The 17,514-nt window shown below is 34.6% G+C and overlaps 3 protein-coding genes across 4 annotated transcripts; 1 reads left to right on the forward strand and 2 right to left on the reverse strand.

The window, feature by feature from the left end:
- Positions 1-235: 235 nt before the first annotated feature.
- LOC117923798 (mitochondrial intermembrane space import and assembly protein 40 homolog) lies at positions 236-2,271 on the reverse strand. 2 transcript variants are annotated; one of them, XM_034842252.1, is made up of 4 exons: positions 1,980-2,249; positions 1,846-1,877; positions 1,637-1,762; positions 236-571 (listed from the first exon to the last, which is right to left on the reverse strand). In XM_034842252.1, exons 1-4 carry the CDS (start codon positions 2,062-2,064, stop codon positions 389-391), a joined length of 426 nt encoding a protein of 141 aa, XP_034698143.1. In that variant the 5' UTR covers positions 2,065-2,249; the 3' UTR covers positions 236-388. The 2 variants fall into 2 exon arrangements, with proteins under 2 accessions (XP_034698143.1, XP_034698144.1); XM_034842253.1 differs by lacking the exon at positions 236-571 and adding an exon at positions 579-801 and having other exon boundaries at positions 1,980-2,271.
- A 348-nt stretch (positions 2,272-2,619) lies between these two features.
- On the forward strand, positions 2,620-11,891 carry LOC117923797. The gene is given in 11 exon segments (XM_034842251.1): positions 2,620-2,924; positions 3,790-4,024; positions 4,215-4,301; positions 4,441-4,610; positions 6,940-7,082; positions 7,706-7,731; positions 7,733-7,884; positions 7,969-8,566; positions 9,202-9,314; positions 10,559-10,802; positions 11,505-11,891. Coding segments are annotated over 11 exon segments (2,196 nt in total). The 5' UTR covers positions 2,620-2,724; the 3' UTR covers positions 11,733-11,891.
- On the reverse strand, positions 11,763-16,352 carry LOC117923799 (G patch domain and ankyrin repeat-containing protein 1). The gene is made up of 4 exons (XM_034842254.1): positions 16,215-16,352; positions 15,858-15,911; positions 14,827-14,949; positions 11,763-12,130 (listed from the first exon to the last, which is right to left on the reverse strand). Exons 1-4 carry the CDS (start codon positions 16,272-16,274, stop codon positions 11,996-11,998), a joined length of 372 nt encoding a protein of 123 aa, XP_034698145.1. The 5' UTR covers positions 16,275-16,352; the 3' UTR covers positions 11,763-11,995.
- Positions 16,353-17,514: the final 1,162 nt, after the last annotated feature.

Consider the following 17,514-nt stretch of genomic DNA (forward strand, 5'->3'; position numbering starts at 1 on the left):
ATGTTCCCACCAAAATGTGCATTAAATTCCAAAGCAAGCAATGAGCATAGAATATTTCATCATGTTTACACAAAATGAGTTTCATTTGTAGGCATAAAATGCACGAAAAGATGGAGATTCTTAAAAAAATTTCATTAGTGTATTTGCATAAAAATTTGTACACTGTAATTTTAATTGTTGAATATATATATAAGGATGTTTGAATCATAAATCTCAGGCTGCATTGCAGAACATGTATCCAACAAATATTCTTTCTTTATTCCTCCTGGACCAATCAATATTCATAAATCTTCCTTTCATCTTTCAATGTGAGAGGCTAATATTCTCTACAAAATATAACTAAAACCTATCAAAAAAAAGGGCAGAATAAGTAGAAGAAAGCTCCGTCTCAAAGTTTCTGTTTTGGACCTTTTTCTGCAGCCCAGATGGGAGGGATGATTTTGTATTCTTGGGTTGGTTCTTCCTCTTTCTTGACTTCATCATCATCATCCAAAATGTCCTTTGAAAATGCGTCCGGGTTAGCTTTGATACAGTTCTGCAAAGCCACAAATGGATGCACACAATCCGAGCCCTACAAAGAGAGAAAATGACAACACATTAGTAACTCTTCAAAAAATTAAGAGATTATAAAGAAAAAACTATAAAGATAGCAGTTCGCTTCCATCTGAAAAGCAATTGCCCACTCCAGCAATACAGGGCAAAAACTACCTGCAAAACTCAGGCAACTTTTGGAGCTAATCAGATCATACCAGTTCAACTTGCTAATGAGTACCAACACAACCAGGGGTTTGATAGAAGGTTCTGCCAAAGGAGGAGAGATTCATTTGCACGGATATAGCATCGGTTACAAATGAAACCAAAAAATATTAAACTACTAGTTAACCTAAAAGATTAAGCTAAAAGATAATGAACCAACAAAACTTATCAAGCCAACAAACACTTACACCCCACCTCACTTGCCACTTTCTCTCCTATCTGGGTTCTCCAAAAACCACAACTCTCATACCATATTATAGCCCATAACCAAAAGCTTAGACCACTAGGCAATGGGTTAACAGTTAACAGTTAAAAAAAAGACTACAAAACTGCATATTAGTAGCCCCCAAATCCATAAAGGTCTCTTTGACTGCTGAGAATACACAAGACAGAGGAAAAGTTGGAAAGGAAATCGATCATACTTCTTTTAGTAGTACCCTGAATTTTCTTTTCTATTCATCAACCTTTTCAGTCTATTTGGGAACTATTTTTGAAAATGATTTTCTGCTCTCTGGAACAATTAACAGTTTTCTAACATAAAAAACAAGTTTGACAACTTTTTTTTTTTACTAAAAACAACTTTTTAAGAATTTGTCCCTATTCTGAAAAATAATTGAAAATATGATAATACTTTTATAACCTTTGCATTATATATAAATGTAGTACCTTCATAGAAAATAAGTCAGTAAACTGTTTTTTATCGAGAATTCCCAAAAACTGTTTTTTAAACATTGATCCCGAAAACATGTCCAAAGAGGCCTTAGATTCATACCATTTTCTCTTGATGTACCTTTGAAATGTTCAATAATCATCCATTGCCATTTTCATTTTTATCACTACATGCAGTGTTTCTAATATCACTTGCATTCAATTAAATTACCTTCTCTTCTGCAGAGCTTTTGAGGAAGCAGACGAAAGCCTCCGAAAATTGCGTTCCACACGGACCGCTCCGTAGATGAGCTATGCAAGGGCATTCTAGGGCTTTCTGAGCTTTAGCGTCAAGGGACTGCAAAATGCATAATTCAAGTCATTCAAAATGGGAATAAAAAGAAAATATTTGAATTTAAACCCTAAAAGAATCGGACCAACCTCATTCTCATCGTCACCAAATGCTGCAGCTTCTGTAGATGTAGAAGATGATTATATGACACTTGTTTTACAATAAATTAAGAATAAGAGATCAATTTCAGTGAGATATGTGATTGAATTTCGAAGAAATTCACCTGCAATTAGAGCGTCGAGGGAATCTGAGGGCCGAGATTGGGAATTGTTTGGCGCGGAGCTTTGATTGCTTTCAACTTGACCCATTTCAGTTCTTCAGGTAGGGCTTTAGCGATGTCCTCCGCAAAATCCACCCCTCTAAACCCTAATCTTGGCTGCCAGACGACGTCGTTTTGCTTCTCCGTTGTCTATGATACTTCTCCGTTTGGTAAAACGACCGTGTTTCAATGCACGGCAGGGGTTTCTCAAGGCTTAAAATTCCTTCTGTGGACAAAGTTAGGCCTCGTTTGGAAGAAGTTACATTGGAAGGTAAAGTAACAAGCATGGGATCACGCTCTGAAAAGTAGGCTTTGGGTTTTCTCAAGGGTCAAGACTCAAATAAGATATAAAAGAAATTATCCCTGTTTCTAATAAGGTATTTTTAAAATTCATTTTTCTGAAAAGCAAAAATAAAAGTTAAATTAGTTTTTATGGCATTCATGTTGTATTTGGAGACCGTCTTTTAAAAATGTTTATGCTTTTGAAAGTTATTGTGCCAAAACGACGCCGTTCCAATTTCTCCGTTTCTGCCCATCAGCATGTGAAACGACGTCGTCTGAAAGGAATCCCCATCCACGAAGCAATCGCGAATCCCGGTTGCCCCAGAGTAAAGAAACTTGAGACCTGGCGCTAACGGAGGAACAACAAAACCAAATATCACAACCTGAAAGAAGAAAAACCTGGAAATCTGTGAATTTGGAGACAGCAATGCCGGAAATAACGGAGAACAAGAACAAGTTTGGGACGCTGGAGAGCTTCATTCGCAGCCAACACAGCACATGGAAATCCCTATTGAGCCGCGCCAGTAGAAATTCATCCGATGCCGATCCCCCGAATGACGATACCTCCAATCATCTCATTCCTAACCTTTCCGCTTTCGCCAATTCCGTTGTCGCCCGCTGTTCCAAGTAATTCCATTTCAGCATCATTTTCATCTCAATCCATTCAATAATCAGTATTTATTGATTTTACATCAATCTCTGATGGAATGCTAGGGTTATACATATAGGAACCCTACCATTACATTGAACTTCGGATTCTGTTTTATTTGCCCTGCATGATCGTTTTGTGTCATGGACTATTGGTGTTGCAACCCGAGTACAGTAGCCTAGAATTCAGAAACTTACAGATGGATACACATATTGATAGAGACAAATTCAATGTGATTTTGAGGTGATATGATCCCGAATTTGTAACAAACAAACAGATTTTCAAACCACTTTGGCTGGATACTTTGAACAAAAAGTGAGGAGGATTTTATAACCAGTAAGGAAGTTGGAGTGGCTGCTTCAGTTGAGACACTGGCTGAGTCTAATACATGTGTATGATTATACACAACAACTCTTATAAACCTGAGACAGATCACCATATATGGAATGGGCATAGTACTGCATTCCACCCAAGTGAAAAAATAAAATGTGAACAAAATAGAATTGGTAATTTATTGTCAGTATTGAATCTAAATTGAGATTGTTGGTAGGCATCAGTGCATATCACACTTCTATGTGATGATGTGGTACAAGCTTTGATAATACACCAGACTTTGGATCCCAAAACTGTTTATGGCATTAATAAGCTGAAAGTAGTTATCATATGCTGTATGCTAATATTTTCCAAGCATTTATAGGAGCTATGTTATTTCGCTACCATTGAATCCTGATATGTGAAAAGAGAACTTGGTCATTGATTTGAAGCAGTTTTATAATCAGAGTGGTATTTGGTTTCGGGAATGCATTTTTTTTCCCTCTTATCAAATGGTTTCTGTAAATGCAGAATCCTTCAAATCCCTACTCAAGAATTACAGCATCGTTTTGAGAGAGAGCTACCAGAGAGTGTTAAGCAACCTCTGAGTTATGCAAGGAACTTTTTAGAGTTCTGCTCATATCTAGCACTCTTCCAGGCATCTAGAGGACCAGATTATTTGAGTAATAATGAGTTCCGGCGTTTGTCGTATGACATGATGCTTGCATGGGAGGCCCCTGATGCTGAAAGTGAACCACTAACTAAAGTGAGGCATCATATCAATTGTTGTCCATTGATAGCTTTAAGATATATGGCAGTTACTTATAGAAAGAAAAGTATTTTTGTTATTTGTTTTTTATTTTTCCAGCATTACTAGTTATATTTTTCAACTTGGAAAAAAAAAATCTACTGTTTTGGGTTTGGAAATGGAAATCTTAATTTGCATTCAATCGTAGGAAGCTACTTCCTGCAGTAATCAGCAAGCAGAGGATGAAGATGGCTGGTCTCTATTTTATTCAAGTTCCACAAATACGGCTGTTCAGGTTTATTTTTTCATTATCATTTTCTTTGTCTTTTAATGATAATATGAGCAAATAGGAGACTGTGTAATGATCTTCTAGCATCCCATTATACTAGCACTAAAATTAAATAAATTATACTTCATTTTGTTATTGCCATCAGGTTGATGAAGAGAAAACTGTTGGACCAGAAGCTTTTGCACGAATAGCTCCTGCTTGTGCTGCTATAGCAGATATAATTACTGTCCACAATCTTTTTGAAGCACTGACAAGTTCTTCATGCCATCGACTTCATTTTCTGATATATGACAAGTACCTCCGGAGCCTTGACAAGTATGATCTAGCTCCCTGAAGTGTACAAATTGAGAAAACTCTAGTCTTTATGTTGTGGAACTGTTGTGCCAACTTATTTGAAAGTTTACTTCTTAAAAAGATAGTTAATGATTTGACTGTAACATTTTATGATGCTTGTCATCCCAAATGTTAGCACCTTTATACCGACTAATTATTTCTTTCCTCCTTTTCTCATAATTTTGTTCAACTAGGGTGTTCTATTATCAAGTGACTTTAAGTCTGCAAGACGCATGTCTCAAAGCTCCATCGTTTAGGATGTACATTTCATATTTTAGCTGCATATATAACGTATTTGAGTTGATTGGACAAAGCATCATTATTTCCATTACTGACCATAAACTTAATCTTTGACTTACCCACTTGTTCAATAAAATGGAAGGAAGAGAAAATTTTGATTGGAGAAGTTCTATGAACTCAAAATGTTTATCAAGGTTACTAGTTCAAACTATTGCATTTCTATTTTGAACAAGAACTCAATATTTTGCTCCTCTCTATGCATTAATTGTTAGAAATTTCCGTTCATCTTATACTATATATATATATATATATATATATTAATTACTTTCTTAGTGGTGGAGTTGTTGTTTCTATATCAGTGGTTCAAAGTTTCATTAGTGGACTAGTTTTAGTTGACCCAAATTGGAAATGTGCTGCAAACACTTTGTAAAGGCAATGGCCTTTCAAACTGTAGAAGAGATTCAAAGATGATGTGAAACATAAATTACATGTATTTAGATACAAAATGAAGTTCAAAAAAAACTATGAAAGAGCATATAGAAATTTAATGCTGCATGAAAATATTAGTCAACTAACCCTGGTAATTGGCTGTTTCTCCCCTTCATTGGACCTTCAGTTGGCATTTTTGTCATGTGAACACTACTCTGGTTAAGTGACCTGTTTTCTTGTTGTACCAATATATTTAAGCCTAAATATGTAGTAGCTTTGCCCAAGAAAAACCAAAGAAAGAGTTATTACGACTTTTGTAGTATTCCAGATATCATCCTCAAGGACTGACCTATGGAAATTGTTAATACTAGGTCAAATGAGTTGCTTTTATTTAAATCCTAAAGTGAGAAACAATATGCAAATTGAGTTTTATGAGATGGAATTAAATCAAGGAAACTGAATTAATAACAATGCAAATTTTGATTTTTAATTCAAATGCTTCAAGTTTAGGGGTTTCCACAATCAAACCTTAGGTATAGAAACTAGAGAGAACAAGGTTTTTTTAAGTAGGGTGATCTTAGGGTTTTGGGAACCTTGGTCGCTCGCGATCAATCTAAGCTCTATAACTCAGAATTGCATCTAAAACCAATCAAATAAGAGAAATATGTAGCTAATATGGTGGTGGGAGGGCGGGGGAGGGAGGAGAGAAATGGCCAGAGAAAATATTTTTTTTTGGGGACAAAATTATAAAAGTAAAGGGATGAAAAAATGCAAACTTATTCCACAAGATTGCAAGCAAGCTTTGGAAAAAGAGCGTGATCTCTAAGTTTCTAGTAAATAATTCTTTACTGAAACACTTCCAGTACTTATCATGCTTCAGTTTACTTTTTTCACTGCCCCTTCTACATGCAAGTTGTACATCGGTGATAAAACCTGATGCAGATCAAACAACAGAAAAATTATTTTCATGCCTTCTACTTGAAAGACTTGAATTCTTGTAGTAATGCTGTGGTTTTCCATTTATTTGAATTCACCAAATTAATTGACCTCCTTAACTTCTAGAATGCTCACTCTGTGGCATTGCTGGTGCAATTCCACTCCAAATGGTAAGAACCATCTTGTAGACTTTGCAGTGTGATGAGTATGATGGTTTAAACATTTTTGTATTAATACCATGGAACACTGGATGTAGACCAAAAAATGTAAAACATTTACGGGTATGTTTTGTTCCTTTTTCCTTAATGGAATTAAACCATGTCCACTGATTGAACATAAAACAAACCCAAAAAAAGGCTAACAAAGCAGCATCAGGGGAAAGTAAAACAAAAAACAGATGAAAACTCCCACAAGTAGCATTGGAATCCAAAGCAAAGATCATAGGGGAAAAAATTAAAGGGCCATGAGACCCCCCTTAAAAATCTTCTAAGCTAGAAGTACCCCACTTAGCCAAAGAGTTTCTCAATAAATAATTATTAGTTTTCCATACTTATCTAAGCTAGAAGCACCACACTTCTTTCTTTTGGATTTTATAAATTATTATTAGTTTCTCAATACCTATCCAGGTCAATTGCTCTTTACTACAGGGTGCTAACTATATAAAAGTTTTTCAATACTAATCTAAATCAATGGCTCCTTACTGCAGGGTGATCAAGAGTGCAAAAAATGCATCAGGATCGACTTTGTTTTCCAACCTTCAGCTTGTTGAGGGAGAGATCATCTTAGACATTGATGGTACAGTTCCCACTCAACCAGTTCTGCAACATATTGGAATCTCTGCCTGGCCTGGTGAGCTACTTTATGTTGCTGAAAGTAGGGCAAGTTATATGATATTTATGCATCTGGATGTCCATGTAAATTTAGAGCCATTTGTCTAGTGATATAACTCTGATTGTGCATGTGTGACCTCATTTGGTTTGGTTCTAGTTACTTTCTCTAGATGTAATTTGTATTTCCATTAGATAATAACTCGATGATGTCAACCAAGGTCAAATCGGATGGATATTTCTCTGAACTATGACTCAGATGGTCTTCAAATAATATTGTTTTAGGAGCAATGCAGCCATGTTTCTTTGTTGATACTTGGCAACAGTGTTCATAAATCACAAGAAGTGGGCAAATTTATCCTGTTCAAAGTGTCATGGATCTGGGTGACCACTGGCAATGAGCTGGATCAAACCAGGATGCTTATCTGAGTAATTTTAAATGTTCAAGTCTAGTAAACACTTGATGCACCTTTTATTCTCTATGATAGAAGAATAAAATTTGGAAGCAACCATGCTTTTGAATATGTACAGCCTAGTTACTGACTGCTTTGAGTCCTAAAATTAATTGGAAGAGTTTGATGTTCGTTCCCATCAAACACCCATACAAACAGTGTTCATTTTTAACCAACCTCTGTTTTTTTCCAGGGCGGTTGACGTTAACCAATTATGCATCTGTACTTTGAGTCCCTGGGAGTTGGTTTATACGACAAAGCTTCCAGATATGATCTGGCAACGGACATGAAGCAGGTCATAAAGCCTGAATTAACTGGACCATTGGGTGCTCGTTTATTTGATAGAGCCGTGATGTACAAATCAATATCTGTGTATGTTTTCTGTTGACATTAATGATTCACGACTTTTAGTATAGATCTTGAATTTACTCTACCTCTGACTTTAATTTCTTACAGATCAGAGCCTGTTTATTTGGAGTTCCCTGAATTTAAAAGCAATTCGCGCCGGGACTATTGGTTGGATATTTGTATTGAGATCCTGCATGTGCACAAGTTCATTAGGAAGTACAACCTCAAAGAGATGCAGCAGTCAGAAGTACTTGCAAGGGCAATTCTAGGCATCTTCCGTTACCGTGCAGTGAGAGAAGCTTTCCACATTTTCTCATCCCAATACAAAAGCTTACTTGTGTTTAACCTGGCTGAAAGTCTTCCTGGGGGCGATTTGATATCTGAAGCTCTGTATAGTCGTTTAGCACTTCTGAATGCCAGTGCTACACAAGATGATGTTCTTGGCTCTTCATATGCAGGACAGGACTTGAAAATATTTCCGGTTTCACTTTTTACACTTAGTAGACATGGATTCATTTTACAGAAAGAGGCAGTTATGAGTGGAGAAGCAATATTTCCAGTTGGAGATGTTTGGGTTGGTGAGACAAATCCATTGGAAATTGCAGTGAAACAGTCCATATGGGACAAGGGAAGGGCTGAAGCTGCACAGGCAACTGTAGATCAAGTGAAAGTGGAGGGAATTGATACAAATATAGCAGTAATGAAGGTAAATAATGATTTCTCTTTTTATTACATTTTCTAGGCAACAATAAGTTTTAGGAAGAAGTGTTTAAATATATTCAATTGTAGATTTAATTGCACTTGTGTGGGAGTAGATAAAAATTTAGTGATATCAAAAACTTTTATCACCATGAAAAATAAATAAAAAATAAAAAATAAAAATTAGACTTGTTTCACTTAAAGCGTGAAAGATAAAATTTGAAATAAATTAGCCAACCAAAAAGTCAAACTTTGCAAAGCGTTGCAATAGGTCCAATAAGCAATAATGCTGTGAAATGATCTTGCAGTTCAAACACATGAATCTATTTGACTATATATCTATTTATTTTGTTCCTTTAAGTTACTGCAGCTCATTATATTTTTCTTGATTCATGATTTGGATTTCAGATGGCTAAGAGTAGACTAGCATTTGCTTTTTTTTGTTAATACAGCCCCAATGCATGCAACCTTGTGCACATACATGCATAAGAAGTTTATTTTGCTTGATAGTGTAGATTTCTTTAACAACCCACTTTGATTTTGATTGTTAGTTTTCAGTAACTTAGGAATTCAATAGTTTATTGATGAACTTATCCTTTTGCTTGTAAAGATGGAGCTTTTTTTTTCCCTTCTTCCGTGCAGGAGTTACTTTTCCCGGTAATTAAATGTGCTGAGCGTCTCCTACTGCTAGCCTCATGGGAAGACCCTGTAAAATCAACAGTGTTTCTTTTGTTGACCTGCTATGTGATTCTTAGGTAACTCACCTTTGACTGGAGTTTGCTGTATTTTCTGCTGGCAACTAAACTAAACTGCATGTTCATTTAAAATGAAATTTTACTATTCCTTATCAGTCTCAGTCTCTTCTGAAAGAATCCATGCATATCAATACAATAATGTTCTGAGGTTTCCCCGATTTTAGGATGAAAACTATTCTAGCAGACAAGGACATGCTTTTATAGGCAAAAATAATATATTAAGAGACACCTAATAAATGGTTCTGATCCAAAAAAAAAAAAGACACCTAATAAAAGGGGGTGCAACGCAGTACACAGGAAGTGTACTGGATCATGCAAAGAAATAAAATAAAAGAAAAAAAAAAAAAAAAAAGCCTCCTTTCACTAGTCTTATCTAAAAACACTAGAAGAGAGAGTTCCCCCCCACCCAAAATTCCATCCCGACCCTACAAACAGAGAACGAAGTAATAGATGTAGTTGGAATGTGGATGTTGAGTTTGTTAATCAACAAGATAACAAACGATGTAACTGTATGAAAATTCATTTATTGCCAAGGTAAATATCTATATTTACCTCTTTTTAACCTAATATCTTTCATGAAATTGGTTTTATATTGCTCTATACTTAATTATTCAAATACATACATACATACATACATATATGCCTATATATATATATATATATATATGTGTGTGTGTGTGTGTGTGTGTGTGTGTGTGTGTGTGTGTATACATACATACATAAATGTCTATACATATACATAAGTGTGTGTGTGTATGTGTGGTTCCTGTATCTGGATGTCATTATGTAAAAAAAATTATAATACAAAATAATACATAATATGATTTACTAGTTGAAGACTTGGAATCCATTAAAACACCTGAGAAAGTGAACTTTGGTAGCAGTAGGCCAAATATGATATTTTCTGGACTTCTTTCCATCAATGCAAGTGATCTTTAACAGCCATTTCTTTCCTTTCCTTTCAGTTTGTGGTATCTAAACTTATTTCTTTAATGGCTTGATTGAATAGATTTTTTTTATTTAGTTTCTTCAATAGTTTGATGGATCCAATGTCTGAAATAATTTAATTGGGTTGGTTTAACTGACATCGTCTCTTTGTCATGCACACCATCAATGTACCACTGGTGGTCTGTCATTGTGATCCTCCTTTTCTCATTTTAGATTCCCTCTTGCACAAAACAAAAATTTAGTCATTGCTTGTACAGAGAAAGGAATCTGAAGCAAAAATGAATGATGATGTACAGGGGGTGGATCAGGTATATATTGCCATCCATTTTTGTATTTCTTGCAGTTTTCATGCTCTGGTGCCGACACTTTAACAAAGGGAAACCATTAGAAGCCTTCAGAGTAATGCCTCCCCCTCATCGGAATGCAGTTGAGCTGTTGCTAGCATTGCAGGAACTTGTCTCTCAAATTGAAGGAATAATTCAAGCTGGGAATATCATTCTTCTCAAAATAAGGGCTCTCGTATTTGCTATGCTTCCGCAGGTACTTGTCCTAATTCTAAACCCTAAACCGTAAACTCTGGTAGAAAAGCAAATATAGTCATGTGCAATTCCAAGGCAAAACTAGAAGGAAAAAAAAAAAAAAACTGGTTGGGAGTATTAACCATCTTGTTTTCCTGATGGGAGCCAAAAAGCACTCTGTTCAGAGACTCTGCCCAATTATACCTGCAGTTATTATTGTGCCCAAACAAGTCCGGTGTTTATGTTCCAGATTTCAATATATTTGTTAGGGGAGTGCCCTCAAACTAATCCAAGTTGTGGCTCAAATCCCGGCAGTCAGATGAAGTCCATTTGAAATGCCATGAATGCCAGAGCTATAGGGACAGTTTTAGCGACTTTTTGGCAAACTCATTCCAAAAATTAGTCCGTGATACCAGTTATTAAAAACAATTTTAGTTATTTTTCAGGAATAAAATTTGTTTAGAAATTCAAGTGTCAAGATTAATTTTCACGACATATTTCCTTCCCAATTTTCTTACCATTTTTACACTCAATGAAAAAGAATATCGACTTGCAAACATCAATCCACCAGGATCCATTGTATGGTAAAGAAGCATCTTTTTTGTTGTTTTTTGTGCATTCTATGCTTCATATGAGCAAATTATCCCTTTAAAGATCTTTTGAAGTTCAATTCTTCCAGAAAATGCTTCATTGCCTGATATTTCATCTTCTGTGCATCTTCCAGGCCTCAGATAGGATTGCTTTGTTGCTGGTTTTCATGGCTGCTGTCCTTGCATTTTTGCCAATCAGATACTTAACCACACTAATATTCGTCGAGGCTTTCACAAGGCAGATGCCCCTGAGGAAAGACAGCAGTGACAAGTTGGTGAGACGGGCACGAGAATGGTGGATTAGGATTCCTGCAGCTCCTGTTCAGCTTATCAAAACTGATGCCAAGAAGAAGAAGAAATGAAACCTGCTTTGAGAACACTGAATTTGTAAATTGTAAACAACACACTGGATATCTTTACATTGCAAGATCATCCTATTCAGGTTCTTATGTACATAACATTTATAGTTTTTCCTTGATCATAACAACGTTCTTATTCTTTTGGTATGGGGAAAGGATTTACAAAATAAGAAGCTAACTGCCAGAATTGGAAAGGAAGGAAAGCATCCAGTACGAATTCTTAATTCTAACCTTCAAAAATGAAAGAACAATCTAGGATTTTGCCATCAAACGTTATCTGGCCAGAATTCCCTAAAAAAGGCCCGCTCAAATTCCTTCTCTTGTAACTGCTTTTCTTCCTCCAACATCTTCTTCATCCTTTTAGATACAGTCTTCCTTTTCTTTCTTGTAGGCAAATGTTCCTGGAAAAATAAACAGCGATGGAATTAATTAATTACTCAGTAAAAGGCCTAGCCTAAATGAGTTAGTTAGGGACTGTACAGATAATAAAGACATCTAATCAGAACACAATTGTCTCATGCTAAACAATGGACCAATCACTTGCACCATCCAACTATCACACATCAAATGGTCATGATTACTTAGCCTCCATTTGAGATTAGCTTCCTGTTCTTTGTTTTTTGTTTTACCTAAAGTAAAAGTCAAAATTATAATTTTCAAAGGATAATATTGGTATTGAAAAAGTTTAATTATGAAAATTCTTGGAAAAGCAACATTTTCCTAGTTTCATATTAGGAATGCATGGTGAACCCAAGCTTAACCAAGATCCTTTTTCCCAAGATCAGGTTGAAATCGAATTAGGCTTGGGTTAGAGAAAAATGTATGAGTTAGAATCGGGTTGGGTTGGTTGAGTTGCACCAAGGAAAAAGATGGCAAACAAAAAAAAAAAAAAAATGTATGACATACAAACAAGCCCAAAGAATATTGTCCATATAAGTTTACATTTCACTATGTGCAAGAATAACCACATCAGTTAATCTCATCAACATTAGATCAATAAATCTAATGCAATAATGTGGAACAAGATAAAATGTTTAATTCTAATAGACAAGAAGTTAATCTATCTATTTTTACACAAGATAAAGTGAGTATTAATTAAATTCTTAAAGTTAATTATAAATATCACTAGTTAAATAATAATTTTTTTGATAAGTAAAAAAAAAAAAAAAAATTATTTAACTAGTGATATTTATAATTAACTTTAAGAATTTGATTAATACTAGTTAATTAAATATAATACAAAACTTAATTATTTATTATATACATAGATAATAAATATAGTTATCTAATTAAAATTATTAAATACTTAATTCCGGTTTGGGTTGCCCAATGTCTCAACCCAATTTCAATTTAGGCTGGCTTTCTTTTTGTCCTAACCCAACCCAAATTGCAAAAAGGGCAGCCCAAGCCCACCCAAAATCAGGTTGGGCTCAAGTTAGGTTGGGTTGAACTCACCTGAGTTGCACCCCTATTTCATATTAAGATCTTTTGGAAAAAAAAAAACACAAATGAGCATAGAAGCTCTTATTAAGCTTAAAAAGTTATGCATGTTAGGTTTGCTTAATTGGGTCAGTTTTATCATTTATGTCCATCACAAATCTTCGGGTTATGTAATAAATCAGGTCGCTTATCCTCAGCATAAGTAAAAGCCCCAAATTGAACTAAAGTACCACATGGAAGGCATATCAAATCTGCCATGCAAATAAGTTCTTTATAAGTTGTCCATGTCTTCTGAAAATTGGCTACATGCATTTTGCAGGTTCATCTGATACGTGATAGATGCTAGGATCGAATTCCCTGGGTTATTTTCTTTAAATGTTCCTATTACAAAGTAAAATATCCACACCCCCACCCCAAAAAAAAAAAAAAAAAAAAAGAACACAGTACTCCTTTGGATACGCTTCCTGCTTTCTGTTTTTTAAAATAGAAAATAATGGTAACTAATATATAAAATATATTAACTCTTATACAAAAAGTATGGACTTATCTTATATCTTCAAAAATTAACTTTAGAATTTTTAAAATTTGAGGTAGTAAAAATTTTTTAATACCTCAATTTTTTAAAAGAGTTTTTAAAAGTCATTATTTTTTAAGGTGAGTCCCAAAAAGTCCTTAATTTTTTATAGAAGCTACTGTCATTTTTTGTTTTGAATAACAGAAAACAAGAGGCATATCCCACCTTAGTTACTAAAAAAAGAAAAGTAAAAGGATGCCATAAAGGACGAGCAACCATACTAAAAGCCAAACCAAAAGAAGAAAATAGGAAAAGGAACAAAAAGAGCTACAATGGGCCTAAACTTCCCACACTCAAGTTGTCCCCAACAAAAACCTCTGACAAAGAAGCTCTTAGCTAGCCAACCGTTTTGCACATTAAGGGATCCATCAGAACAAAAAAACACATCACCTAAGAGATCCATGATTTCAAGCTTTGAGTTGCCCTCTTCATTTGAAAAAAACAAGAGAGAACAACATTTGAATGTACCTTTAGTTTAGGCTATTAATCGCCTAAAACCTTTGCCCAAAAAAAAAAAAAAAAGAATCTTCTACCCAAGCTAATATTGACATCTCTATAAGCAACTCGGGACCAATAGGCTAAGAAAAGCCCTACTGAATCCTCCACCATGACCTCAGGTAATCACCCCAATCCCCATTTGGCTTGGAAGCAAACACCTGTCAATGTTTAGTTTAAAACTCTGTAAGGATTGGAAGTTGGATACATCAAATGCCTACACACAAACATGCAACCAATCATACATGTTTACACAAGCCCAAGAAATATCTTACTTACTTGGCTACATCATCATGAAACTCATGCTTTTTAATCATTTTTCACTCATATCCCTCCATCAAATCCTCTTCTCCACTGAGAGAAGATTATTTGTATATTTCTTCTTCCATAGCTTCAGAAGTTCTGTAACAATCACCTTCACTAACAATTTTTCTCCTTAGTTTCAGAAGTTCTGTAATAATCACCTTCACTAACAATTTTTCTCCTTTCTAGGCAGTTCATTTATATATGCCTTTAGTAAATCTCTCTCCCAAAAAACAAAAGGAATAAATGAAATTTGAGTCTGCTCATAAAGCCAATTAAACTCACCTTGTCAGTTTTCCCATTAGAGGGCAAACTTTCATAAGATCCCACAGCAGTCTTCTTTACTTTATCCGCCCCCAAGCCTCGTTTATTCTTCTTTAAATATGCTTGCACAGGTTCCAACCTACCCTGGTTACACCAAAGACTAATTAGCCAAATTTTCCACAGACTAGCTTCTATTTAGGTAAAAAGTCTGTGGCATCAAAGAGAGACAAACTGCAACACAACTAATTCAAAAGAAAATTGCCAAAATATAAAACATGCAGCAAGAAACAGATTCCATGTTTTCCCAGCCAGGAATCAAACAACAGCTTCTAACAACTTAATCAACTGTATTTTCATACTGAAATTTCATAGCAGCCCAAGGAAGTTACCAAATAATTGTACAAACCATATAAACCCATCTGTTTTACTCTTTTGGATCCACCATCCACATGAGCAAACAGGTATTGTTCCTTTGAAGAATAAAGAAAATAGATATAAGCAACCAAAACTTATTGTTCCTGCTCAAGTTTGTGTTGATTCACAAGATGCTTTATATATTAGTCATAATTTATAGCTGAATCAATTGTTTCATAGCCTTTGGCATCACTATGCATGTGATATCAATGAATGAGAAAAACAATGTTCCTAAGCATTAGACCAGGAAAAGGATTGCATTATATAATCAAATACTACCTATCAACAATAAAAAAATATAATCGAATGCCAATTTTCATGCACCAATGCAAACAACACAAACTACAACCTACATTATCAGCATTAGGAAGGTTGAGACAATCTCCAGGGTTCAATGAATTTGAAACCTAAAATTTAACGAAACCAAGAAGTACCTGCTTCCCACACTCCTATTTAACCAGTCAATTGATTTAAAACAAACAACACCCCCCTCCCTCCCTCTCCTCTCCTCCGAAAAGAAAAAAAAAACCCTAGAAATCACACCAGCCAGATTCATGAAACTAGTTGATGAACAAAGAGCAAACCTAAAATAAATTACAACAAAAAATCAAGCTAATTAAAGAATGCAAAGAACAAACCTGTCCAGAAACGCCAAGACCCGTCCCTTCTTTCCATCCGTGCTTCTTCAGAAGCTGCAAAAGAAAAAACCCACCTCAGTACTTGACCAAACCCTAGAAGTATACCATACCATAAATAATTCAAAAATAGATAAATAAATATTTATTAACAATAAAATCTCCATTTGTTACGAAGGACAGTATTCTCCCAAGAGAAATTTTCATCCTGAAACCAATTGAATAACCTCATATAACCAGTCGCTTTTTCCAGGGCAAACCTTTGAATCAGCTACTATTTTCCTCGGAAACAAATAGACCCAGAGGAAAAAAATTAAAAGAAAAAAAATGAAAAAAAAAAAAAAAACCCTGAACAAAAACCTTGAAGCCAATATTAGAGGAGTCGATGGAGGCTGTTGCTGCAGCTGAGTCTTCTCCCATGCGTTCCTTGATTTTCTCTTTCTTCCGACTTTTTTCTGTTTCTTTCTTTTCTCGCGCGCTACGTGGGTTGCCTTCCTCGAAGATGATGCCAACCCGGCCTTGTTTTAACTTTAATAACCCATGTAACAAATCTTAATTAAAAATAATTTCTAAATATTTTGTTCTTAAAAAATACGTCACATTTCATAACAAATTTGAATTATTTTGCATATTTTCAATTTTTTTCATTCTAAGCTAGTCTATAAAGAAAACTATTTGTTCATATTTAAGTTCTCAAATAAAATTTTGTTTTTAAAAAAGAAAATTAGTATATATTTACGGTTTTTGAAAATATTGCTAAATAGGTATGAGGGCCTATTTCAAAATATTTTTAAAAATAATTTTTGAGGACCATTATTAAAAACAATTATTCTTTAGCCTCTTCACTATTAAGTCACTATACACTCATTTACAATAAAAGTTATCAAAACATCCCTCCATTTTCAATTGTTTCTTAAAATACTCTAAAAATTTTAAAACATCTAAAATTTATTCTAAAACACGATCTATTTTGAGATTAAGTTTTTGAAAAACTATTTCCTGTTATAAATCTTTGGAACATGTTTTCTACGTCACAAAATTATTTTTGTAAATAATTTTTTCAAAACTCATAAAGGGTTTTCTTAAGGATAGGTATCATAGTACTCAATTTAAAATACAACAAGTTGTATTAGCCCCTTTTCACTCAAAAATATTTTGGTTCATAACTAAAGGAAGAATTTACCTCATCTTTTTTATCTTTTAAGGTCATGAAGCACTATCGCCAATCTCATCTTCATATTTTTTTTCGATAGAGTCTTTATCATATCACTATTACACTATGTTTCCACCGTTGCCTTCTACTTTTCCTTTTTGTGGTACTCTTACATAAGAAGTATTTGCATTTGATGTACCCTTGCTTCTTACACTTATAGTAAATGATATCTTACTTTTCCTTTCCATGCTTAATGCTTCCCTTTTAGCATGGGGCTTCTTTCTTTGCTACTTCCAAGCTTGATGAATTTTTAAATTCCCATGCAATGAGTGCTATGAACTTCTTTTCTTCTTTTGTATTTTCCACTTCTTAATAGTTTTTTTATGGTGATTTCATGTATTATTAGAGATCCTATAAACTACTCCAAAGGTAGATATGTGAGGTCTTTGGCTTTTTGAATCACAGTAACCTTTGTTTCCGATTGCTTAGGCAATGACCTCAAATCTT

This window comes from Vitis riparia, chromosome 10 (assembly GCF_004353265.1).
Source record: "Vitis riparia cultivar Riparia Gloire de Montpellier isolate 1030 chromosome 10, EGFV_Vit.rip_1.0, whole genome shotgun sequence".
Lineage (NCBI taxonomy): Eukaryota > Viridiplantae > Streptophyta > Magnoliopsida > Vitales > Vitaceae > Vitis > Vitis riparia.

Bases quoted from the DNA above. Each gene is read 5' to 3' on its own strand.
- LOC117923799 (XM_034842254.1), bottom strand. From the start codon at position 16,274: ATGGGAGAAGACTCAGCTGCAGCAACAGCCTCCATCGACTCCTCTAAT. The intron at 15,912-16,214 runs GTTTTTGTTCAG...TTTCTTTTGCAG, and splicing joins CCTCTAATATTGGCTTCAAG to CTTCTGAAGAAGCACGGATG. The intron at 12,131-14,826 runs GTGAGTTTAATT...TTATTTTTCCAG, and splicing joins CTAATGGGAAAACTGACAAG to GAACATTTGCCTACAAGAAA.
- LOC117923798 (XM_034842252.1), bottom strand. From the start codon at position 2,064: ATGGGTCAAGTTGAAAGCAATCAAAGCTCCGCGCCAAACAATTCCCAA. The intron at 1,763-1,845 runs GTTGGTCCGATT...TGCATTTTGCAG, and splicing joins TTGGTGACGATGAGAATGAG to TCCCTTGACGCTAAAGCTCA. The intron at 572-1,636 runs GTAATTTAATTG...CTCTCTTTGTAG, and splicing joins AAAGCTCTGCAGAAGAGAAG to GGCTCGGATTGTGTGCATCC.